This window comes from Mya arenaria, chromosome 6 (assembly GCF_026914265.1).
Source record: "Mya arenaria isolate MELC-2E11 chromosome 6, ASM2691426v1".
Classification (NCBI taxonomy): Eukaryota; Metazoa; Mollusca; class Bivalvia; order Myida; family Myidae; genus Mya; species Mya arenaria.
Genome location: NC_069127.1, coordinates 69,059,426 through 69,086,236, shown reverse-complemented (window position 1 = coordinate 69,086,236; position 26,811 = coordinate 69,059,426). Strand labels below are relative to the sequence as shown.

At 35.9% G+C, this 26,811-nt stretch overlaps 2 protein-coding genes across 3 annotated transcripts; one reads left to right on the top strand and one right to left on the bottom strand.

Moving 5' to 3' along the window:
• The first annotated feature begins 211 nt into the window (after window positions 1–211).
• On the top strand, window positions 212–3,845 carry LOC128236981 (bile salt-activated lipase-like). Its single transcript, XM_052952147.1, has 2 exons — window positions 212–2,095; window positions 2,492–3,845. Exons 1-2 carry the CDS (start codon window positions 585–587, stop codon window positions 2,781–2,783), a joined length of 1,803 nt encoding a protein of 600 aa, XP_052808107.1. The 5' UTR covers window positions 212–584; the 3' UTR covers window positions 2,784–3,845.
• Window positions 3,846–4,847: 1,002 nt separating this feature from the next.
• Window positions 4,848–14,516, bottom strand: LOC128236987 (uncharacterized). Of its 2 annotated transcripts, none has more exons than XM_052952151.1 (7): window positions 14,412–14,516; window positions 13,169–13,300; window positions 8,030–8,152; window positions 7,635–7,850; window positions 7,166–7,313; window positions 5,809–6,035; window positions 4,848–5,343 (listed from the first exon to the last, which is right to left on the bottom strand). In XM_052952151.1, the coding sequence occupies exons 1-7, from the start codon at window positions 14,485–14,487 to the stop codon at window positions 4,961–4,963; spliced, it is 1,305 nt and encodes a 434-aa protein (XP_052808111.1). In that variant the 5' UTR covers window positions 14,488–14,516; the 3' UTR covers window positions 4,848–4,960. The 2 variants fall into 2 exon arrangements, with proteins under 2 accessions (XP_052808111.1, XP_052808112.1); XM_052952152.1 differs by having other exon boundaries at window positions 13,175–13,300.
• Between the last annotated feature and the right edge of the window lie 12,295 nt (window positions 14,517–26,811).

Below are 26,811 nucleotides of genomic sequence, written 5' to 3'. Positions count from 1 at the left end.
GAATACAAATATCAATCGTTAGCACACATTTGATAAACAGGTTTATGCAATTGTAGATTGAGAAGAGCATGTCTATTTTCCATTTACTGCCCTTCATGTTTATCACTGTGGCAGATATATATTTAAACCCAGACTAGGACAGATTTAATCACATATAAGGCATTTTAAGTGTAATATAGATATATACACTACCGAAATTATAGGAATGTAATTGGAATGTTTAACAGTGGCCGGTTTATTAAAGAAGTTTATTAAATACTATTGTATTTGTAGAAACGTCACAAATAGCAACTTGTTAATTTTGACTATTAACTTTAACTTTATGTATAGTATTAAGTTCAATCCAATATATGAAGCACAATATAGACTTACAACACTAAGATCTTTATTTAACCTGCCCTGGTTAAGCACACAGTGACTAAATGTAGGTATAAGCTTAAATTCTTTAGCATTGTACAATGTAGTACTTTATACGGAGTGAAAACGTACGGGTCATATTCAAGCACAGTTTTTGAAAAGTTAAGGTTGAGTGATACAACGAGTTTAACTGCATTATTCAACGGATCGCCAAAGACACACTAACAATGATTTCCGTTTTGTTAGCATGTAGCTTGGTTCTAACAATACATTGTGCAGATTTGAATGTATCGACGCCGGTTGGGGTTATTAAAGGTGTTGAAGCGACAATTAACATTGAAGGAATTAGATATTCATTTAAAAAGTACCTTGGTATTCCGTTCGCTAAACCACCAGTCGGAGATTTACGATGGAAAAAACCGGTTTCATACGGAAATCTGGGCGCGACAACGTACGAAGCAGTTGCTTACAAGAACACGTGTCCACAACTATTTCTTCCGGGCAATGAACAAGTAGAAAAAGAGGACGAAGATTGTCTGTACCTTAATATTTGGGTTCCGGACAAGAGCCCCGCTCCCGACAAGGCACACGCAGTCATGGTCTTTATATATGGAGGTTCTTTCATTATGGGCTCTGCGGACATGTATAACGGAGAGGAACTTGTCAATTATGGTAACGTCATCTTAGTAACGTTGAATTATAGAGTCGGCCCGCTTGGATTCCTGAGCACCATGGATGAGATCTGCCCGGGTAATTTTGGATTCTGGGATCAGCGACTTGCACTAGAATGGGTAAATGACAATATAGGGTATTTTGGAGGTGATTCGGAGCGAATTACGATCTTCGGGGAATCTGCAGGAGCTATAGGTGTTGCTCTTCAATCAATGTACCCGGGAGATAATGGAAAGCTATTCCAAAGGGCGATATGTGAGAGCGGGGTTGGATCTGTGAGTTTCATTAACTATACACGCGATACAACGTACATGGTGAATGCTATAGCAGAGAGGTTGAATTGTATGGCAAGAAGTAATGCAGAAATTATTACATGTCTAAGACACGTACCATGGAAGAAACTGATGGAAGTTGTGATGGATCTAAATGAAAATCAAACACGACTTGAATATATCAACTTTGATCCTGTTCTTGACAACGATTTCATAAAATATGATCCAAAAGAGCTGAAAAAACTTTCGTCAGACAGAAACACAGAGGAAGTTGAATTTTTCCGAAGCATTGATTTTATGAACGGGTTTAATCAGTACGAAGGTGGTATGTCCCTGCTGTACTTTATTGCTGGAGATATGGATGTCTTCAAGCCTACATTTTCCGATTTCGTTGACCTTATTCCTGACGCAACATTTGTGATTGGTGAAGTTCCAATTGAGGTAGTTCCACTAATTGCTCATGAATACACAGACTGGAAGGATCCGTATAATTACGAAAATATACGACTCCAGTACACACACCTTCACGGCGATCTCCAGTTTGGTTTTCCAGCTGTGGAAACTTCCCTTCTTCACGCAGGAGGTTCCGACCAGAACAGAAAATCTTACATGTTCCATTTCCTCCCTTCCCCAACCAACCGGTTTTCGATAACTCCCACCTGGCTGCCGGGAGCTGATCATGGTGAAGAGTTGGCCTTCGTTTTTGGGCTGCAGTCTGATCCTGGGATCAAACAGTGGGAATTAGACCTGTCTCGTAAAATGATGAAATACTGGTCAAACTTTGCAAAGACTGGGTAAGACCGTGACTTGTGATTAACGTACATGTTTCATTTTGTGTAGTAAACAATATTTGGCACGAAATGAACATATATCTAAACCATTATTTGCGTCTGATGCCGTAACTGCACAAAACGTAGTCTGTTATTTGTGGATCTTTGATGGCATTGATTTGTAAATAATTTTTTAACAACATGTTACAACTTAATAATTATTTTATTATCATTTACAATAAAACGTATATTAAAAACAAAATATACAAGATATCAATAAAAAATAATTAGAGTCGTAACTACTGATAAGCAATACATTTTTAACACATTTTACCCTGACATCTATGAACCTCTATCTTTTCGGCGACATATTTTAAGAAATTATGAAAACAATGTTAACATAATGATTAACTCTTTCAGAAATCCAAACGCCGAAGGTCAGGATCTTTTATTCTGGCCGGAGTACACACTTTCAAAACAAGAATGCATGTCTTTTGACAAGACCATGGACAATGACTCGGTGAAACAACACTTTTATGCAGAGAAGGTCGAGTTCTGGACGAATGTGTATCCAACTATTATAAAGGCGCTAGAAGGTGACCGAACTTGTCCTCCCAACGACGGTCCAGTTAACGGTGTTGGAAGGTCTGTGAACAGAACCGGCCACGCGATGTTTGCTCTTATCTTGCTGTTTGCTTATGTTCTACATTAAAATTTAACCCGTCTCTCAGGTGTTGTGAAGACGATCGAGTTATATGTAATATTTGTAGTTATTAAATATTTGGTCATTCGGGATACTGAAATACGCCTCAACCACTCTTGAAAAACAATACTAACGATATTATCAAGGAACGTTAACAGTGTTACACTTATCATTACTATCTAAGAATAATCATATTTAACCCGAGACTATCGTGTTCATACTTTAGATTCTTTATGTGTTTTCGAAATAGCTCTCTTCTAGAACGTATTCATTATAACAATATGTCCAAGTTGGAAGTAGTTTAGCACAATGTTTCACACTCGTATAGAAAATAATTTCATATTAAGTGTTCATATAATATTTATTTACTTTTGTCACTAGCGGGACCAGGGGAAATGGCGGCCACGCCTAACACCATTGCCAAAGCGAACTGTTTATGTCAAAAAGTCACCAAGAATATGCATATATTATAAGTACTCCTTATCCCCATTCCAAACGTATCATTCAGTTTGTGAATGCTGCCTCTTTCTATAAACCCAGTAGCGGCTTCGGTTTGTCGTTAACACTTCTTTTCATTCAATTTTACAATAAAGTTCATTCATCATTGTCAATCTCTGTTCTTTATATAGTATTATCATTTTATTGGACTTAAAGCCAATCTGTTTCTCATGTTTTGTAATTTCAATAATGAATTAAATGTTGAACTTAAACAACTGATTCAGATGTATAACGATGCTTTTACAGAAATATTAACTTTAAATACTTTTCAAAAATTAAAAAAACGAATTCTCAAAATAAAACTTCATTCCAAATATTAGTGTTCTATTTTATTATCAATTATGAGTAAGACCAGAATGTAAAGTTGAAACCTTCATCGCATGTTCTCTTAGCAACTATAATGGTTTCATGCTTAATCGTTTGATTTCTGGTTTACAGTAAAAATGAATCTCACGCACCAGCAAATAAATAGCAATCCACACCATAATGCCTCCTTGGTTAATCACGATGGTTTTTTTGTTTATCGATTGGAATGAAATAGTCCGATGCCAAATTCGAATAAATTACCGTATATGGCTTCTTACAAAAAACATCTCCAATACCTATAAGAAATAAAATGTGTACAAAGCTTTAAGGTCGACCAATAAGATTTATCATGTACATACTTGTTTGTAAGGGCAAGCCGTTAAGAGAGAAGTTTAAAACAGAAATGTGAAACTTTGTGGTCACAAGGCGAATACAACACTTATTATTATGATGGAAGTTTGTACAAGGTATAGTAGCAAAGTTGCATTGTGTTTCCACACTTATTATTATGATGGAAGTTTGTACAAGGTATAGTAGCAAAGTTGCATTGTGTTTCCACACTTATTAATATGATGGAAGTTTGAACAAGGTATAGTAGCAAAGTTGCATTGTGTTTCCACACTTATTATTATGATGGAAGTTTGTACAAGGTATAGTAGCAAAGTTGCATTGTGTTTCCATTATGAGTGAGTACAAAACTATATTTTGGAACAGGGCGATAATGCGGTGTGTTTGACGTGCATTTCAACACTCTGTGTGTGTTTTGTAGTAAACAAGGTGTTAGTATTGATGTCTGCATTTGACTCTCACTGTTTGTCTGATTATGTATAATCTATGTTTTTGGAAAAAGGTTTTGCTGTAACGTTCCATGCAATAAATACATCATACTTTTAAGAAACTGCCTGCAACTCCGCATAGGAACATGAAAATGGAGTTGTTTCAAATGTTTGTAGGAGTAAATCTGTCAAATAACCAACACAAATTTGATAAAGGGAGATGCAACTTAAACCGAAAACAATATTGTGTTCGGTTATTAAATTCGGTAATAACGCAGTTAGTTGTTCTGATTTTAATAGACACAGAAGAGAAATTTACGTACATTCTTAGTTGCTGCAATAGAAATGAGGTTTCATAAGGTTGAAATATCGTTTTTGCTGTACATTTCTTTAAAGAAAACAACGGTATCCTTCGTAAGAACATTTGTTTTTTGGTCATCGTTTCGGTAAATTATCAATTATTGTATATCTTATTAGGGAGTAAAAGTGCATATTTAAGGAATCATTTTATTTACAAAATATAACATGTATTTACAAGTATAGTGGTAATTCAAAACATTGATGTCTACGTTCCAAACAATTCCGAAGGCCACTTGAATTTATCATCTATGAATGCACGTTGTAATCACGAGGAGAAGCCATCACATAATCATAGGATGGAGGTTCGGACAAGAGATGGTAGTGCGCTTGCATTGTGTATCCATCGTTGGAGGGTAAGAAGCATATCTCCGAATAAGGCGGAGGTGGGTCGTCGGGTTTGGGGTGTGTTCCATCACTCTGCAGGGTATTTACAGTGATTGTAGTGTTTGCATTTGTTTCCACCTCATATTGTGTTTGACTGATTTGCTGTCTTATTGCGTCCTTGGAAAAGATTTGATAACGATGCCAACAGTATCCACAACAACAGAGACCGATAGAGAACATTACTGCAGCTATCGAACTGCATACAATAATCAAAATGTAGTTATTCGTATGACTCCCAGGTTCATCTAAAACACAGCATAAAGTTTAAGAGTGTTATGAATTAAACTCAAACTTAAACTGACTGTAGATATAAAATTAATTTTTAAGAGAATAATCTGTTTTGCAATCTCAAAAGAAATAATAAAATATGTGATTACGCCAAATTTTTCTACGGGATCATTTTGGACAATCATCAAATCAATAAACTCTAATGATTTAATTATTTCCAATCTGTTTGCATCGCTTCGGGAAAGAATCTCAATCAAATAGGTAGAGATTCAAACTTAAAGGATAAGGTCCACAATGGACACCGCATGGACAACCTATTAGTTAGCCTTGCTTGAGGTACACAATGTCAATGGACACCTCATGGCCAACCTATTGGTAAGACTTGCTAAAAGCCAAACGAATTATATAAACGAAAAAAGAGACACAACCCCTCACAAGACAAGAAACACAGTGAATAGATTTATCAATGGATATTGGATTACCTTCTTGTAAAGAAGCCGTTGTAGTCGTTTTAGCCGTAATGACTGTCTTATTATAGCAGGCAACTCCAACATCCTCAGAATGCTTGCAGTCGTGGAAATCATAACGTGAACGTCTACACTCCTCAAGTCTGCGTTCAGACCCATTACATGTAACACGGTCTAACCATATCGGCTGTGTCCCAACGCCACGCTGGTACCATTGCAAACTTAGTACCTGTGCATTATTCCTGCAAAAACGAGTAAGTTTATGATGATTCATAATCAAATATGTAGGGAAATGTATAACTTATGTACAACTATCTCTCCGTGTTTTAAGGTCATTGTGTTGCAGGAGGTTAAACTAATATTTTCGTAGAAAAGGTATAAAACAAATAATATAGAAGTCTTGTAACTGCTGAAAATGCATTCCTATAGTTACTCCTATAATTATATGTCACGATCATGCGTGTTTTGGATTCAGGTGATTTCATGTATCGATGGACTATTTAGAATCATTTAGAACCATCTGAGCCAGAGACTTAATAAGGGTCGACAAAAACGATATAGAGAATAAAATAATACCATCTTGTTAGAAAATACCTTTTTGCTGGAAAAACGTGATTGTTCAATTCAATTTTTTTGTTTTGTCTATTGCGGTTAACTCATTTGACGCTTAATTAAAAGTATCGTCCCCGAATGTCATGAAGGATCTTACCTATGTACTTGTAGCACTGATTGATTGCATTTTGGGCATATTTCATTACAGATAATTAACTGTGGTAAAATTGTTGATTTGGTACCGTGTAGGAAAAGTGCCCAGCTTCAGTTATTACTTTTGTACGAACATTTACAAATCATTTGTTTCCACTTTTGTTCACGTGTGGACAATATGTATTCAAGCATAGGTCGAGGAATATGTATGCAAGCAAAGGTTACACTATGTATGCAAGCATAGGTTACCCTATGTATGCATGCACAGTTTACACTTTGTATAAACACATAGATTGGACCCTATGTATGAAAGAATATATTGGACATTATGTTTGCAAGCAAAACTTGGACAAAATGTATGCATGAAAAGGTTGATCTCTATGCAGGCTTTTTTCTCGATTATTTCAAATGCATCTCCTTTACTTTGACCCATCAATATACCATATCAACAATTATCAAAAGCAATGAATCTATTATCTTTGAATCTTTAAATCATTCTCCTGTGAGAATGCCTTTTAAACTCAGAGAGAATATACTATTATTCTGTTCAACCTAACAGACAATGTGATAATCTTGTTTACGGCACTATATTTGAAACATTTTGACAATCAAGTATGTGCAGCTTGTCCCTGTGGTTTTCATTTTTTTTATAAAATAGTTTTCTCACGTTAAAAATCCTAACATTCTGCAAACAACCGCGGCAAAGAAAATATCGGCTCGATCCACACAAACAGTCCCCCAACGACTATTTATTAACACTTCGACTCGCCCAGACATAGGTGTAGGACCGTCTACAAGTTGTATATTTTGAATAACTGAAATGATATGAGTATAATAAAATTGTTTGTTATAGAGATTTTCGAATATGTACATTTGACTTTGGAAAGCTTAAGGATTGGCCACACAAACACGAAATTAAATATGATTTTGTTTTAAGGCATATAGATCAAAGTCACATAATGGGATCAAAACACACTATCAAAATATTGATACTTAGTAAAATAATATGGCTATCCATAATGTTGGGGATCTGCAAGGTCAACGGAGAGATGCACATACTGGGGTCAATTAAAAACAACGTATAGAAAATGACCTACATGCATGGAAAAAATCTCATGAAAACAGTGAATACTTACAGTTGATATGATCAACAGTAATATCATCTACTGCCACTTTATTGTGTTCAAAATCGGGGGTAAACGCTCTTTCTGCTTCAAATATCACCCAAAATTGCGATTCTATTCCGAAGAAATTAAGTTGCTGATGAACCCACGTGTCTCTCTTCATACCGTATAAGGAGGTCCAGATTAGCTCATAAGTATTAGATGTATTCAAGAACACTCGAATTGTTCCTGAAAGGAATATTTGATTGCGCTGCAAACCAACTATCGTTCCTCATTGTGGCATTTATCAAGGTCATTATTGTTTTTATAACAAAATGACATCATCAAAAAGAAATCATTGAAACACATCGTCGGAATTAAATCATAATCATTATAGTCACAAACTACTAGTCAATATGTTATCTTACCAGCATCGGTGTTTGTAAAAGCTTGAAATGAAATAACAACAGGTGTTTTGCTCAGTGGTCGTCTTAACATTGCTCTGTTTCTTGTAGAGTTCGGTCCAAAAGATTCAATAAATGCACAATTATCTGAAAAATATAACACTTTAGCAGTGTGTTATGAACGTAATATTGTATGGTTGCAGAACGCTTTAAACGTTTTACTCCACGAATTGAGTTTAGCATCATTCTGGATTCAAAACAGGTGCATAAATTACATGAAAGTAAAAGGTATTTCAAATGGCGTTTAAAAAAAACAACTAGCGAAACGCAGTCTTCTTCACAAGGCAACAAGTAAACAAATGGACTTGTACGCGAGAACATTAAAAAGCCCGCACATTTGGTATCCCGCGACTGCATTAATGGCCAAAAACAGACAAAATAATACTGGCTACCTTTGAATCACAGAATGAGAAATCTTGTGGAAAGTAAGAGTGTGGAAGCTTCAAATTAGTTATGGTAAAATATCTTTCTAGAAGAAAATTGAATACATTTAGGAATACTCTGTGTCATTTATTTAAGTTACTTTGTCGCTTGAAAGAGCACTCTCCTGTTGAGAAATTACACTCTTGACTAGCAGTTTTCAAAATTATGTTGGAGACACCATTTTTATTGTATACCAGGTTTTATACCAGGATAGCGCAGTCAGTACAGTGCCGTTTAAGTGTAGCGGCGACAGTGCTTTCGTGTCCAGCGCCAAAGTGAAATATAAGGAACTATTTTGGGTGTACGACAAGGAAAGTGCCTAAGTCCTTTCTAATATTCTCTATGTCATAATGATTTGTAATATGAGTTGTTCCTTTACGGAGCAAAAGGCAAAGACGTTTCTTTGTTAAAATTATTATTGTTGATGTATGTAAATGTCATTCTTATTTTTGCACAAACTAGTGTGGATATTCAACTGAGGTACTATACATGAACACTGTGTTAAATGAAACCTTACTGTCAATTAAGATTAGGCTAAAATAATTGTATTAAAAAAACTGGTACCTGACATTTAACAGATTTATCATCGCAACGTTTGAATTGAGATAGTTTGGCAATATTTTTCCCTCAGAGTTGTTTCAGTTGCAAGCGGTTCATAGATACAGAGTCTAAAATTATAAACGGGTCAAACTCAAAAAGTAATAAACGAATTATAGAGACACTTAAATTCTCAATTATAAGAGTTGATCATGCTCTTGACGGATTTGATTGGTTTTATGCACGCCAGTTTTAGAAAAATAGTTCATACCATGTTTACCATGCCTCTTGTGCATAAAACTATCTACACAAAATAACTTTCCCTATGCGTTATTAGGTAGGCTTGATTGTCATCGCTTTGCATAACATTTAGTGCTAAATATGGTTGAGAATTGTACACTGTTAAGATAGAAAACCTGAAAAAGTTATGTATTATGTCTAACAACATGACTTTGAAAAAAATCCTAGAGTGTACACTCTAAAAAGGATATCTTTGTTTCGAAATATGCTATGTTACTTTGGCATTCACGGCAAGTTAGGACAAGTGGTTGTTAATGTAAAACATTCTTTTTTTCCAAACAGTGTGTCATTAGTACGTTTATTCACAATTGGTATAGCAGAATAGAACAATCAACAAGGGCCTCCTTTTACAAGGTTTTGCAAATTTGAGATAAGCAATTATCTGAAGCTTGTTAATGTTGAAAAATATAGAAATGCACTAGCAAGATTGTAAGTGTCATAAAATAGACTAACTATTGAAACTGGAAGATTGTCTAACATGCCGAGAAATAAAGAATCGGTAGTATATGTTTAAATATAAAAAGTTTCCTATTTGAATGCAAGTAATATGAGAAGTATATAAAGACTTAGTATACAAAACACTTAGCATGCTCAAATGTATTCTATGTTACGGGTCAATAATGTTTGTATACATTATATATATTTGTTTTCAACTTCATTGTAAATGAGAGCCATGGTACTATTATTTTGATATCAGTATGTAATCACAAATATGATTTATCATTAATGGCAATTGTTCACTATACAATGATTATTACCAGAACTACTTAACTTATAACCCATAGCATGCAAGTTTTGTAACTCTTGTCTTGCAAATTGCTCGTTTAGCAGAAATATCCATGTGTTTTGATTATGATACTACTTAAACAATGTAAACACAAAGCCCGACAGATCAAGAGATTAAATTGATAGACAGAACCTTTTGAAATAGGTTGACTCTGCTAAAAATGACAGTGAGTTGCTAAAACGCTTATCGACAGCTTTATGTGTGAAACGTTAACATGACTTGCAAGGTGATCGGAAAAATCAATCCGCGCTGTTTTTAACATGGGAAACCATTATGCGCTATTTTTAAACTGTAACAGCGCATGATTTTTGCGTTTGTTCTTTAAGTCATGTAAAATGATGTTTTATTGGGCTCAAACTATCTCTCATTGGCACTTCTAGGCTTGTTTAGAAATAACTGCATTTAGGGACAATCTGGTGCCAAGTCCCTTTAATAAACACGTGTTATAAATCATGATTTTTAGTTATTATTTGATACATGTTAAACTGTGTATTAAACTGTTTATCTATATCAAAGTTTAAACACGTTATTGTTATTATGCCCCCTTCGAAGAAGAGGGGTATATTGCTTTGCACAGCCATGTCGGTATGTCGGTCGGTCGGTCGGTCGGTCCGTCGGTAGACCAAAGCTTGTCCGAGTGATAACTCAGCAACTCCTGGACTTATGGTCATCAAACTTGACATGAAGGTTGGGCCTGACCAGTAGATGACCCCTATTGTTTTGGGGGGTCATCGGGCCAAAGGTCAAGGTCACAGTGACCTTGAATGGTAAAAGGTTGTCCAAGCGATAACTCAACAATGCCTACACCCACGGCCCTCAAACTTGAATTGGAGGTTGGGCCTGACCATTAGCTGACGCCTATTGTTTTTGGGGCTCATCGGGTCGAAGGTCAAGGTCACAGTGACCTTGAATGATAAAAAATTGTCCAAGTGATAACTCGACAATGCCTGCACCTATGGCCCTCATAATTGAATTGGAGGTTGGGCCTGATCAGTAGCTGACGTCTATTGATTTTGGGGGTCATTGGGCCAAAAGTCAAGGTCACAGTGACCTTGAATGGTAAAAAGTTGTCCGAGTGATAACTCAACAATGCCTGCACCCATGTCCCTCATAATTGAATTGGAGGTTGGGCCTGACCAGTAGATGACCCGTGTTGCATTTGGGGGTCATCGGGCCAATGGTCAAGGTCACAGTGACCTTGAATGGTAAAAAGTTGTCCATGTGATAACTCGACAATGCCTGCACCCATGGCCCTCAAGCTTGACTTGGAGGTTGGGTGTGACCAGTAGCTGACCACTTTTGTTTTTTGGGCTCATCGGGTCAATGGTCAAGGTCACAGTGACCTTGAATGGTTAAAGGTTGTTCGAGTGATAACTCAACAATGCCTGCACCCATGGCCCTCAAACTTGACATGGAGGTTGGGCCTGACCAGAAGATGACCCCTATTGATTTTGGGGGTCATTGGGTCAAAGGTCAAGGTCACAGTGACTTTGAATGGCAAAAGGTTGTTCGAGTGATAACTCAACAATGCCTGCACCCTTGGCCCTCATAACTGAATTGGAGGTTAGGCCTGACCAGTAGATGACCTCTATTGAGTTGGGGGGTCATTTGGCCAAAGGTCAAGGTCACATGTACCTTGAATGGTAAAAGGTTGTTCGAGTGATAACTCGACAATGCCTGCACCCATGGCCCTCAAACTTGACTTGGAGGTTGGGCCTGACCAGTAGATGACCCCTATTGATTTTAGGGCTCATCGGGCCAAAAGTCAAGGTCACATGTACCTTGAATGGTAAAAGATTGTCCGACTGATAACTCGACAATGCCTGCACCCATGGCCCTCAATCTTGACTTGGAGGTTGGGCCTGACCAGTAGCTGACCCCTATTGTTTTGGAGGTTGGGCATGACTAGTAGATGGGTTTAGGGGTCAAAGGTCAAGTTCACAGTGACCTTAAATGGTAAAAGGTTGTCTGAGTAATAACTCAGCAATGCCTGCACCCATGGCCATCAGACTTGACTCAGAGGTTGGGCATGACCAGTAGATGATTTTAGGGGTCAAAGGTCAAGGTCACAGTGACTTTGAACGATAAAAGGTTGTCCGAGTGATAACTCAACAATGCCTGCACCCTCAAACTTGATTTGGAGGTTGGGCCTGACCAGTAGATGACCCCTATTGATTTAAGGGGGTCAAGGTCACAGTGACCTTGAAAGCAAACTTGACAATTCCTGGAACTATTGTCATCAAACTTGACATGAAGGTAGGGCCTGACCAGTACATGACTCCTCGTGACTTTGGGGGTCATCGGGCCAAGGTCAAGGTCACAGTAACCTTTAACAGAAAAAAGTTAACCATTCTTCTCCCAGTGATACCTCAACAATGCCTGAACCTATGATCATCAAACTTGACATGGAAGTTGAGCCTGACCAGGAGATGACACTTATTGATTTTAGGAGTCATTGGGTCAAAGGTCAAGTTCACAGTGACCTTGAATGCGAAAATGTTTCAAATGATAATTTTACAATGCCTGCACCCATGGCCCTCAAACAAGACTTGGTGTTGTGTCACCTGTAGATGACCCCTTATGATTTTAGGGGTCATCGGGTCAAAGGTCAAGGTTACAGTGACCTTGAACGAAAAAAAGCTTGTCTGTGTGATTTCTTGTCAATGCCTGCACCCATGGCCCTCGAACTTGCCTTTTGATTTTTGGTGACCAGCTGATGACTCCTATGGATTTTGAGGTCATAGAGTCAAAGGTCATGGTCATAACACACTCTATCCTCAAACTTTGAATGGTCATAATCTTAAAACTGCCTCAACGGCATCCAATGTCAGTGACAAATCAGGTGTCATTTCGGTCCATGAATATTTCATTCAATTGTCCATATAATCCTGACAACATGGCGCTCAGGGGGGCATAATGTTTGACAAACATCTCTTGTTTTAATATGTATTAAATGTTTGATAATTGGTCAAACCAACCTTTATCAAAGAAATAACTTGTATATGTATTATTTTCTATGAATAATTGACCAATCGTATTTAAATGGTTTGATATACTTGTACCAGTTTTATTTTCGTCCGTGTTCGTGTCTATAAAATGACTACAATCTCCCACGCTCCAGTCAAAGTGATCTCTTTCTTGGACATTCCTCCACTCACACGTACCCGCTTCAAAAGAGCATCTGCCGGCTGCCAATTAAATAAAGTTTTATCAATCACTGTTTGTGAGAAACAACCCTTTTTCATGTTGTTTCGTCCAGTATAAAACTTATCTCAAAATGTAAAGGTGATAAGTTTAGTTATATAATTAGTTTTATATCAACACAAATAAACAAAAGGTGTCACCGGCACAGACAGAGGCGAAGCAGGGACCTCTAGGGGCAAATTCCGACACCATGGTGCATCAATAACAAAATACAATGTAGTGGACATTTGGTTTCGATGAGGTGTTTTTGTAAACTACGACAACATCTACAGTCATGGCAAAGTTATCCAACGTTAATTATAGAGTTTATTTGTTTTTTTTTTGGTTGAGATCAGCATAGACTTTAAGATGTTTGTCAGCAGGTATTTACTCTAGGTACTAGGGTACTGATATGGTTTAAAGAGGCCTAAAACAACCTGATATTTATTGCTTCATTCGACAATGTGAGCAAACATTATTTATTACTTCAGGATGAGGACTTACACGAAGGGATCTCACATGGGTCATCACGGGTCACAACCGATGTAAACAAGTTAGTAGCGTTAATTTTTGAATAACCTTTGTTGACAGAAAGGATATGTAAAAATGTCTCAGCATAAACAAGACTACGCTTTTTTCTGCTTCTACACTTGTGAATACTTTTGAATTGCTTGTATTTTAATGAAGCAATCATTGGTAAAAATTTCAGCGTTGCATCGTTCTAAAAATTCCGTCAAGTTGACATTTTGGAAAATGGTTTCATTACCCGTGGTGACTCATGTGCGAACCCCTTTCAGTTACGGGATTTCTTATTCTGTACTTGAGATAACTATCAACTTAGCTGTTCAAATTTTGGCTTAAACGCAGAGAGCCTAATGGTACTAAATTCTTGCCTATAATTACAATGTACATCAGTGTATTTGGGAAGATACATTATGTCATTTTTCTCTCCCATTCCCGACGTAGAATGTCTCAATTAGTATATGATGTCGTAGAATTCCTTCCTCGGTATCTACGAGGAACTAACCATTTATACTCGGTAAGCACCGATATAAAATTGTCTGTTGACATGTTATGCACAATGAATCATGTTTAAACGAAGGCGAACATGCTTACATTTACTATATGTTGTTGAACTCAGTATAAAGAGTATCCATAATGAAGTTAAACAGTTATTATATGAACTATCCATTCTTTAAATCTCATTTCATAAAGTGTGAGGCGATTCTATATAGAAACACATATTACTTTATTCAAACTCAGTAGAATAAACAAAGTTGACACAACTCAGGTAAATATATTGATTGCTAGATTTGTATTTCTCTTCCAATATGTATGCGATCCACACCGATGATCTCATTTGTAAGGGTAACCTGATACTCAACGATTCATACAAACAATGTATTATACCACGCATAAAGGTTACACTATACTTGCTCGGGTTGAAAACATCTCAAAAGTCTAAATGAATCATACGTCTTCTAATGCCGATAATTTAACCTTATTTTCTTTTAAAAGATTGTAGTTGGAGTTAAGATTAACACATTGAGATTAGTTTGTCGCTCTTCTACCTAACAAACCGGCGGTCAGTGGTTCGAACCGCATACTAGGTCGATGTTGTTACAGGTAAAATGACATTCAATGAGACTCAACTGTATTTTGTATATTGAGGTGTCTCAAGAATTGGACAAATGCGAAGAAACTGGAAAAGGAAAAATCTACTGATTGTTGTTCAAATATACATACCAAAGCATTTTGGAGGGTATAAAGAAATAATGGCCTAAATTTCCTTTGTATGTATTTAAAACGTATTCGAATACCCATTGAGATGTCTTTTTAGAAGTTTAATATTTCGAAAATTTATATATCAATATCAATACTACAACTATTTAATGCATTCTATTATGCATAAACAATTGATGATTGTAAGAATGTTCCGATATGTGAATGAATATATGAAGCAAGTCAAGTCTGTTATAACCATGATTATATTCTCACATTACGAACTCGGCCTATATCACAAACATTCATCTAGCACATGGTACTATGTTATAATGTTTAAACATACATTAGGCTTGTGATTTCTTTTCATGTGTACCTTATGTGTTATCAAAGATGTTCACCTAAGAAGTACATTTTCATGAATTCATATCAATGAGTTTGGTTTAGTTTAAAACCGCAATCATATACAGCTGTTTATTGAATATAAAAGCTCAATATCAAGACCACTAAAGATAAAAATGAAGAATACGGCTGGCATTGAACGTCCTGAGCTGTAGCAGAATAATGCCTTATCGTTTAGAACGTTCTTGTATAAGACCAACACCCTGTTTCTACTATTGATTGTTGTGTAAGGGACAAATGCCTTATCTCTACCGTTGAAGGTTGTGTAAGGTGTACCATTGGGCGTTGTGTAAGGGACCAATGCCTTATAAATGCTTTATCTCTACCATTGAACGATGTATAAGAGACAAATGCCTTATCTCTACTAGTGCGCGTTGTGTAAGGGACACATGCTTTATCTCTGCCATTGAGCATTGTGAAAGGGTCCAATGCCTTATCTCTACCATTGAGCGTTGTGTAAGGGACAAATCCTTTATCTCTGCCATTGCACATTGTAAAAGAGTCCAATGCCTTATCTCTACTATTTAGCGTTGCGTAAGGGACAAATGCTTTATCTCTGCCATTGAGCATTGTGAAAGGGTCCAATGCCTAATCTCTACCATTGAGCGTTGTATAAGGGTCCAATGCCTTATCTCTACCATTGTACGTTGTGACACGGTCCAATGCCTTATCTCTGTCATTGAGCGTTGTATAAGGGTCCAATGCCTTATCTCTACCATTGAACGTTGTATAAGGGTCCAATGCCTTATCTCTGCCATTGATCGTTGTGTACGGGACCAATGCCTTTTCTCTGCCATTGAGCGTTGTGTAAGGGACCAATGCCTTTTCTCTGCCATTGAGCGTTGTGTAAGGAACCAATGCCTTTTCTCTGCCATTGATCGTTGTGTACCAATGCCTTATCTCTACAATTCAGTGTTGTGTAAGGGCCGATGCCTTATCTCTATCATTAAGCGTTGTTCAAGGGACAAATACCTTTTCTTTACCATTGAGAGTTGTGTAAGGGACCAATGCCATATCTCTACCATTGAGCGTTGTGTAAGGGTCCAATGCCTTATCTCTACCATTGAGCCGTGTGTAAGAGACCAATGCATTATCTCTGCCATTGAGCGTTGTGTAAGGGACCAATGCCTTATCTCTACCATTGAACGTTGTACAATGGACCAATGCCTTATCTCTACCATTGAACGTTGTACAAGGGACCAATGCCTTATCTCTACCATTGGAAGTTGTATAAGGGACCAATACCTTATCTTCACAATTGATCGTTGTGTAAGAGGCAAATGCCTTATCTCTACCATTGAACGTTGTGTTAGAGACAAATGCTTTATCTCTACTATTGAGCGTTGTGTAAGGGACAAATGCTTTATCTCTGCCATTGAGCATTGTGAAAGAGTCCAATGCCTTATCTCTACCATTGAGTGTTTTGTAAGGGGCAAATGCTTTATCTCTGACATTGAGCCGTGTGTAAGAGACAAATGCTTTATCTCTACTATTGAGCGTTGTGTAAGGGAAAAATGCTTTATCTCTGCCATTGAGCATTGTGAAAGAGTCCAATGCCTTATCTCTACCATTGAGTGTTTTGTAAGGGGCAAATGCTTTATCTCTGCCATTGAGCATTGTGAAAGGGTCCAATGCCTTATCTCTACTATTGAGCGTTGTGTTAGGGACAAATGCTTTATCTCTGCCATTGAGCATTGTGAAAGGGTCCGATGCCTTATCTCTACCATTGAGCGTTGTATAAAGGTTCAATGCCTTATCTCTACCATTGAGCATTGTGAAAGGGTCCAATGCCTTATCTCTGTCATTGAGCGTTGTATAAGGGTCCAATGACTTATCTCTACCATTGAACGTTGTATAAGGGTCCAATGCCTTATCTCTGCCATTGATCGTTGTGTACGGGACCAATGCCTCATATCTGCCATTGAGCGTTGTGTAAGGGACCGATGACTTATCTCTGGACAAATGACTTATCTCTGCCATTGAGCGTTGTGTAAGGAACCAATGCCTTATCTCTGCCATTGAGCGTTGTGTAAGGGATAAATGCCTTATCTCTACCATAGATCGTTGTGTACGGGGCCTATGTCTTATCTCTACAATCAGTGTTGTGTAAGGGACCGTTGCCTTATCTCTATCATTTAGCGTTGTTCAAGGGACAAATACCTTATCTCTACCATTGAGCGTTTTGTAAGGGACCAATGCCATATCTCTACCATTGAGCGTTGTGTAAGGGTTCAATGCCTTATCTCTACCATTTAGCCGTGTGTAAGGGACCAATGTATTATCTCTGCCATTGAGCATTGTGTAAGGGACCAATGCCTTATCTCTACAATTGAACGTTGTACAATGGACCAATGCCTTATCTCTACCATTGGATGTTGTATAAGGGATCAATACCTTATCTTCACAATTGATCGTTGTGTAAGGGGCAAATGCCTTATCTCTACCATCGAACGTTGTGTAATGGACCAATGCCTAATCTCTATCATTGAGCGTTGTGTAAGGGACCAATGCCTTATCTCCACCATTGAACGTTGTATAAGGGACAAATGCCTTATCTATACCATTGAACGGTGTGTAAGGGACCAATGCATTAGTTCTGCCATTGAGGGTTGTGTAAGAATCAATGCCATATCTTTACCTTTGAACGTTGTTTAAGGGACCAATGCCTTATCTCTACCATTGAACGTTGTAATAGGGACCAATGCTTTATTTCTGAACTTATGCCTTATCTCTACAATTGAGCCTTGTGTAAGGGAGCAATGCCTAATCCCTACCATTGAGCCGTGTGTAAGGGACCAATGCCTTATCTCTACCATTGAGCCGTGTGTAAGGGACCAATGCCTTATCTCTACCATTGAGCCGTGTGTAAGGGACCAATGCCTTATCTCTACCATAGAGCGTTGTGTAAGAAATCAATGCCTTATCTCTACCATTGAGCGTTGTGTAAGGGGCCAAAGCCTTATCTCTACCATAGAGCGTTGTGTAAGGGACCAATGCCTTATTTCTGCCATTTTGCGTTGTGTAAGAGGCCAGTGCCATAACTCTGCCATTAAGCGTTGTGTAAGGAACCAATGCCTTATCTATACCATTGAGCGTTGTGTAAGGAACCAATGACTTATCTCTGCCATTGAGCGTTATGTAAGGGACCAATGCCTTAGATCTACCACTGAGCTTTGTGTAAGGGACCAATGCCTTATCTCTGCCACTAAGCGTTGTGTATAGGACCAATACCTTATATCTGCCATTGAGCGTTATGTAAGGAACCAATGCCTTAGATCTACCACTGAGCGTTGTGTAAGGGACCAATGCCTTATCTCTGCCACTAAGCGTTGTGTTTAGGACCAATGCCTTAGATCTACCACTGAGCGTTGTGTAAGAGGCCAATGCCATAACTCTGCCATTAAGCGTTGTGTAAGGAACCAATGCCTTATCTATACCATTGAGCGTTGTGTAAGGAACCAATGCCTTATCTATACCATTGAGCGTTGTGTAAGGGACCAATGCCTTATCTATACCATTGAGCGTTGTGTAAGGGGCCAAAGCCTTATCTCTACCATAGAGCGTTGTGTAAGGGACCAATGCCTTATTTCTGCCATTTTGCGTTGTGTAAGAGGCCAATGCCATAACTCTGCCATTAAGCGTTGTGTAAGGAACCAATGCCTTATCTATACCATTGAGCGTTGTGTAAGGAACCAATGACTTATCTCTGCCATTGAGCGTTATGTAAGGGACCAATGCCTTAGATCTACCACTGAGCTTTGTGTAAGGGACCAATGCCTTATCTCTGCCACTAAGCGTTGTGTATAGGACCAATACCTTATATCTGCCATTGAGCGTTATGTAAGGAACCAATGCCTTAGATCTACCACTGAGCGTTGTGTAAGGAACCAATGCCTTATCTATACCATTGAGCGTTGTGTAAGGGACCAATACCTTATCTATACCATTGAGCGTTGTGTAAGGGACCAATACCTTATATCTGCCATTGAGCGTTATGTAAGGAACCAATGCCTTAGATCTACCACTGAGCGTTGTGTAAGGGACCAATGCCTTATCTCTGCCATTGAACGTTATGTAAAGGACCAATGCCTTAGATATACCACTGAGTGTTGTTAAAGGGACAAATGCCTTATCTCTGCTATTAAGCGTTGTGTATAGGACCAATGCCTTATCTCTGCCATTGAGCGTTGTGTATTGGACCAATGCATTATCACTATAAATGTGCGTTGTCGTTTGGGACATATACGCTATTAAAAATGCGCGTTTAGTTCGAGACCAATGCATTATCGCTTACTAATGGTCATTGTTATATGAGACCAAAGCCCTATTGCTACCAATGAACGTTTAAGCGACCAATACAATACCTCTAAAAAGAGCGGTGGTAGTTGCCAACAAATATCGTTGGTATGAATGCCTTCTCGATACCAAGGAGCAAGACAAAAGTGGAAAGCTGCAATTAATAAGGTTTCAGCAACCATTGCCGAAAGTCTATCATTGTAAGCCGAATAAATGTTTAGGTATCAATGCCAAATCTGCCACCAACACAACATGCATTAAACTTATTTATTAGAAATTGTTTAAGTTACCGTCTTGGAATAATCAGTGAATTTAGAGCTTACTTAGGCTATAACTTGTTTATGAGTACTCAAACTTGCACTTGCTTCAATATGTATAAACAAAAAATCCACCTTATCATTTCCAAAGACTCCAGATGAGATGAGTTTGACCTTATATACAAAATGAAATTGCCCGAGAACATAAATCTTCTGGAACTTACACTAGAATTCTATTAAAGTCTTGTTTATTCTAAAAATGCATGTCAGAAATATCAAAGGAAAATACACAGTTCCCCTTAGAGCGCCGATGCAACTAGACTTTTAAACGCATACCTCTACGAAGAACAATGTACTTATACATATCAAACTGTTAATAAGTATCATAATGAATGTATCACTGTACATCCCAGAAAGCCTAAGAAAATAAGAACAGAAAAAAAAACAATTAAATAAATAAGCGATCGTATATTCTTCTAGCTGTTCTGGCTCAATGTTAGGCCGAAATGATTCCAAAACTAATAATATATATATATATATATATATATATATATATATATATATATATATATATATATATATATATATATATATATATATATATATATATATATCTTTTTTTATATTTATATCACTTGCCTAGAATGTGAATCCATTTGTTTCAAACTTGTATAGCTCGCTAATCAATAAATTATTCCCATTAAAATTAAATACTTACTTTCACGTGTAAACTGTATTTAAGTTTACCTCCCAAATTGTTTTAAATGCTATTTTAGAATAACTCCAGATATAAGACAATTAAATAAAGTTCCTTAGATTAATTTTGTTATACAAATCATAAAACAAAATATATGTTACTCAATTATTAATGGAACAGGACCAGCCCTGTGTTCAGTTAAGGTTACAGTCGCTCGCGATAGCTGGATCTCCGCTTGAAGTTGATGAGTTTATGTATAACAGGGATATACAAAAAACAGTTTGCTAACTTGAGTGACTGTTAGCCTTTACTGGACACAGGGCTGATTTACCATCGATATTAAACATACTTTGTTGAAAATAACCCTATTCATATCATCGATTGCACCATATGGAGAAATATTTCTCTACATTAAATATGTGCCATGTTTAAATCATTTAAACTTACAGTTTAAGACGTACCTTTCAGTAATATCTTTAAATATTCAATATATTTGCATAAATTAAAAAAAACGGTCATAACGACAATTAAGTTTTAAGGTGAAACGTTGTTTTTAGCAAATTGGGAATATCGTAATATGGAGCTTAAACATCTATCTTTTTCAAAACACGGAAACAATACAGTTTTAAATCGAGGTAGTCTATCAACTTTATACAACAGTAAGCTTTGTTCACTGTATAAATCCATATTATCTTCCGGTTTAAGGCGATAACCTTTTAACAATCATACACAAATACATGCAGTTTGGATTATGTACATTAACCAGTAATGATGAGGAAATGTTTTTCAGTACGTTGTGTTTTTATGTCCTGGATGATTTTATATTTTCAATCACATCCAGGTACGTTTTTATGATTGTTATCAATTGTTTTTCCAACCATGTACTAATATATGTGGTCCGAACAGGAAGTGAAGAACTACAATACTCAGAGGTAAACCTCAAGTTAATACTTTTTAGTAATACATAACTTAATAATGTTGATGTGAAGTTCCAATCGCGGGTTCAAAGCTTTATCGGAATTCGTTTTACTTAGCTATTCTGTTGCTGTGGTTGTGTGCTTGATCGTATCTGTATCACATATTGTAACTATTCCGTTGGAAGAATTTATAACAATACCGAAAATGGTATAATTACAAGGATTGATTCAGATATTTTTCGTGCTTTATTCAGATGTTGTTCTGGAAAAATGTAGTTGGTATACATTCGTGATTTTTAACCAAAGTGTTAAAGAATGTTATTATAACACAAGTCTGATCGATGTCCAACCCACAACGAGAGCAAATCCATCATACTTTGACGAAATCGGTTTCACTGACACCATCTTTGACAGTAAAGAAACCCAAATCTTAGTTATCGATATGTTATCATTCTATCATTATTATACCACTCTTATATAGTATTTTTATCGTAATATATATGCATTTAAAAGTGATTAAGAAGCAAATATACGTTACCTTTCAAGCACTCCATAGAAAGAATTCATAGTACTAAATATACTGATGATGAAAAGCAACAGTATGGCTACATAGAAACAATGTTTAAAATATGAATCAAATATTACAAATGATGAAAGGCAACACTGAAGCAGTACAAACTAGTTTAATTATCACGAAGTGTATAGAATATGAAGTGCTCTTAAAGATATCCAAAAAGTACAAATGCATTGGGTCTTTTAGATTGTTTAAAACTTAAAATGGAAGAAACATAAATAAAAGCATGTCTTCTTGAAACATTGTTACAACAAGTTAAATTGACAAACAGAACAGTAGTATATCTTCCGCATCTTAAAAAACCCCTGACAAGTGGAGGTTTCTGTTATATCTATATCTTAAAATAGAAGTGTATGATCGGGGCTCTTTTAACAGAAGCATAAGTGTCAGAAAGTGCCTCCTGAAAGTGAGTTCCAAAGCTTTGCTGCAGAAGTCAGTTATATCAACATACATAGCGTTCTGACTTCTTGTTCTCGTCTTATGTCAGATTGTGTTTTCGCCATGTTCACGTTATCCGGTCTTACTTTGAAATGTCTTCTCCCCAACAAGGAATTTCTTTCAGATAACAATGAACGTAAATGGTCTGTTGCAATACTTCGTCAATTCCTTCTTCTCCGACTTCTTCCATCGGCGGCTCGTTTTCCCAAATTGCCCCCCTCCCGACTTAATCCCAAACTGGTATATATTTAACAATTATATTTTATAATCTTCTTTGCATACAATTCTCTTTTTTAAAAATTGTAAAATAATTTCAGTATTATGACATGTTAATCATATATGCAATATTACAGAGATCAAAATGAAAAGAATGCTGCAACGTATCTCACAAAATCTTAGACCTGACAAAATGTATTAAATTATAATCACTTATAAAATTATCTCTATCGAATTCTCATCTTATTCCCTTAAAAAGCCCCTTAGGTACCCACACACTGGAGATCCGGCGCTGGTATTTATAAATAAAAAGAATGCTATGCTATGCTATAATTTGAAAACATACTGACAAAAATTGTTATTGATTTTAAGCAAACAAGTGTAGAGAATATAACTTCAACCTGAAATGTTAGAGAACCAATTCAAAACTTATCTAGATATTACTCGTTTGGGCCTAATGTGTGCAGATGACGCACCTTACTGAGTTTGCAGATTGATCTTTTAAATTAAAACAACACAATTTGAATATAATTCACACTAGTTTAAATACATCTTGGGAATTCGAACATGATAAGTATGAAATTCCCTTTACATATTTATGCAAACTGTTGTTCTTTCATGTAAATATATGTTAAAACATCATCTGATCATCAATATATGTGGCTACTGCTTAGTCAACAATTGTCTTGATCACTAACTGAAGATAGTTGGTAGCACAAATATAGATGCAGTTTCCTGCTATTAAGTATCATCAGAAAAACCTTTTAGTTATTTAGAACATTATTTATTAAAAAACTCATTTTTAATTCTAGTCATTAATACAGTATCCTATAATATGGTATGTTTTCAAAACCATAAGTAATATAAATACGTTTACATGTAAAGTTGTAAGTCTAAGTCTGGATGGTTGTCATTTTGGTTATTTTATCATTCATTCTGTATAAAAAAAAATGAAAAGCACATTGAAATCTTATATGAGTGAAAAGGAGTAATCAGCATTTTAAGGGCGACATTGATTTATAAGCACTGAGTGAAATGGAGCAATGAGCTCTTATTGATGTTACATAGAACAAAAAGGGGATGAAAAAATGGAGGAATGAGTATTTCTTAATGTTACATAAATATTTGAGAAATGAGCGAAATGATATAATGAGACGTTACTGGTAATATATAGATCTATGAGGAATGAGCCGAGTGTGTAGTTTCATAGATACATAAAGGACGAGTAAAATTAGTAATGAACGAATGAACAGAAATGAATTAAAAAATAAAGTTATAAACAATAGAATGGTAGTATGTATGAAAGGAGAAAATAGGAACGAGATACCTATTATAAACCAAAAAAAAATATATATATTAAGTTCTATTAGTGGTAAACTGTTCTAAAAAACACTCACATTATACATTATTACATTATATTCATTTACCGCCGTCCTACTATACTAATTTTATTTGTCTTGATATGCGGTAAAACACTTTTAAAGCATTATTTACATATTTATCAATTTTATATCAAAATAGATAAACTTTCGCTTCAAGAGTGAGTTTCATCAGAAACCAAATTATCAAAACATAAAGTATAAACACTGTCCAAATTTTACTGACTGAATATAACAGGAGAGATAAGTCGGGATGTTGGTTTTATTTAAGTCTTATTACATGTAAATTTGAGTCTAAATATTATTGTCACACTTTAAAACAGCGCTGTTTAGTCCACATTAACTTTAAATAGAGCGCTGTATAAAACAGTATTTCCGAAGAAAAGGAAAAAAAAGGTCATAAAAAGTCAATAAGAAATTAGGGTCGGATGGACAAAAGTATGGTTAGTACGGAAAACCGGAATCAAAGATATGCTGGCTACGCCTTAATCAAATGCGAACAAACTTAGTTTAACTCTTTTAGAAGTAATTAAAATCTGCATTGTATATGCAAAAGATGATCTGGAATAGCACAAAAAAACATTGTATAGATATAGAACAATTAAACCTTGAAAGGATACTGTAAACACCTATGACTTAATGGACAAGCTTAATACAAGCAATTCTACAAACCATATTTTAAACTCTCTGGAGAATATACATTTCTAAGAATGCAAGACATTGACTTGTGGAAATTGCTTAACTCATTTGGATTCAACAGTGCATGCACCAAACTAATCATCAGTTTCTAGGAAGATCTATTTGTAGGCAGTAATGGAGCTATGTATTAAACAGTGCATTCCTTATTTGTAGAAAGTATTGACATGTACGTAAGCAATTTCAATGTAACTATTGAGGGCAAAGATTTAAACGACTTCTGAAATATTTAGAACTCAAATCAGTCTGAAACATTACACAAATCAACATTGTGTGTATTCCATCGACTAATTAACATTAATAGTTATAGAGGAGTAGTCATGTTTAGTATCTAACAAGTATACCATTGTCAATTTTTATTGGTACATAAATACGGGCTCAAAATCGAAGTGTCAATATAAATAGAACATTTATCTTGCAAAGAATCCCAAAAATAGCATAAATGTGAAGGAACAAATGATTTCCGTTGAAAATGCGTTCAGTAGTTTCCGTGACATTAATTTACATGAAAATTGAAACTACGAGATGCAAAAAAGTGCTGCAGAATTATGTCTTATATTTTGACGTTTGTAAATTAAGTTATGTAGTTATTTAAACAATTACACTCAATCAAAATAATTGAAGTATCTAATTTGTACATCTGGGTAAATAACATTCCCTCCACGGTGAGCTCGGTTTTTGGAGCGGTAAAATAAAATATATTTTACAATGTTTCTCGTTTATTATTATTATTATTATTATTATTATTATTATTATTATTATTATTATTATTATTATTATTATTATTATAAGAATTGCTGAACAGATTGCTAAATGCATTAATATGTATAATTCTTCTTATGAAAAAGCATTTGTGACATTTTTCTCTTCAAGTATTAAATACAAGTAAACATGCTTTACAAAGGAATCAGTGGATCTAACGGCTGGCCACTTCATTAAATAACCAAAAGAGGAATGGATATTCTTAACTTCATATACAATATTTGATCAGTGGATATTCTTAATATCATTTGTATTCATTTTACTTATTTTATAACCAACTGTTGTGGTGTGTGTGCATGTTTTTTTCCGCAGCATTACACATCGCCTTTGAAATTTTGACTAAAGTTTTCAAACACAGGAAGATTATATATAGGAAAAGTTTTGTGAATTCGAACCATAACTGTGACTGCGATATCATTGAGTTATTGCCTTTTGGCTTTTTTCGTCTTATCCGGAGCATAAGTTTAACAGACTTTGAGGTATCAAAATTTGTTTATGCATTGCTCAGACTGTGATAGTTCTCAGACACCACATTAAAAAAGATCATATTAAATGGAGGTGCAGCGCACAGACACCATACGTCTGGCTAGTTTTTCCCCTGTGTTTATATTCATACTTAATTTTATCCGCAGCATTACCCTACGTATTGATAATGTATTGACTCAAAACATCATTTACAGATAAATCTTACCATGGAGAGATGCAGTACTCAGGAAACAATAACTATTGCAAGACTATTTCTTTGAATAATTGCCCATCGTTCAATTCCTATCATATGTAAAATGCAAGGGAGATACTGATCCTTTTTAGGCGGGGATATGGCAGTCTGTCACTCATTTAAACGAAGCATTGAATGCATGGCAAGTTTTTGTTAAAAAATATATATATTTTAAATACATAATTAGCTTTTCGAGTTTTGAAGTACACCAATTTCCGTATGCAACAGGAACTGTTTTCTTTCGGATGGGGAATAAATATACATTTTCCTTACTGAGGGAGATGGACTATTGAAACATTTATGGGAAGTGGTGCAATTAAGAGATTGACTCAGGTTGTTTTCTGGCAATGACTTTTATACTATTTAGCTGATGATTTCTTATTTATTATGAAAAACAAACCACTGGCAAGTATTCATTTCAAAGAAATAAGTAAATAAAAGC

What these genes read in the sequence shown, in the direction of transcription:
- LOC128236981 (XM_052952147.1), top strand. Translation starts at nt 585, where the DNA reads ATGATTTCCGTTTTGTTAGCATGTAGCTTGGTTCTAACAATACATTGT. An exon ending in TCAAACTTTGCAAAGACTGG is followed by an intron (nt 2,096 to 2,491) that starts GTAAGACCGTGA and finishes TAACTCTTTCAG; the next exon opens with AAATCCAAACGCCGAAGGTC.
- LOC128236987 (XM_052952151.1), bottom strand. Translation starts at nt 14,487, where the DNA reads ATGGATAGTTCATATAATAACTGTTTAACTTCATTATGGATACTCTTT. An exon ending in TTCAACAACATATAGTAAAT is followed by an intron (nt 13,301 to 14,411) that starts GTAAGCATGTTC and finishes TTTAATTGGCAG; the next exon opens with CCGGCAGATGCTCTTTTGAA. An exon ending in TTTTACAAACACCGATGCTG is followed by an intron (nt 7,851 to 8,029) that starts GTAAGATAACAT and finishes TATTCCTTTCAG; the next exon opens with GAACAATTCGAGTGTTCTTG.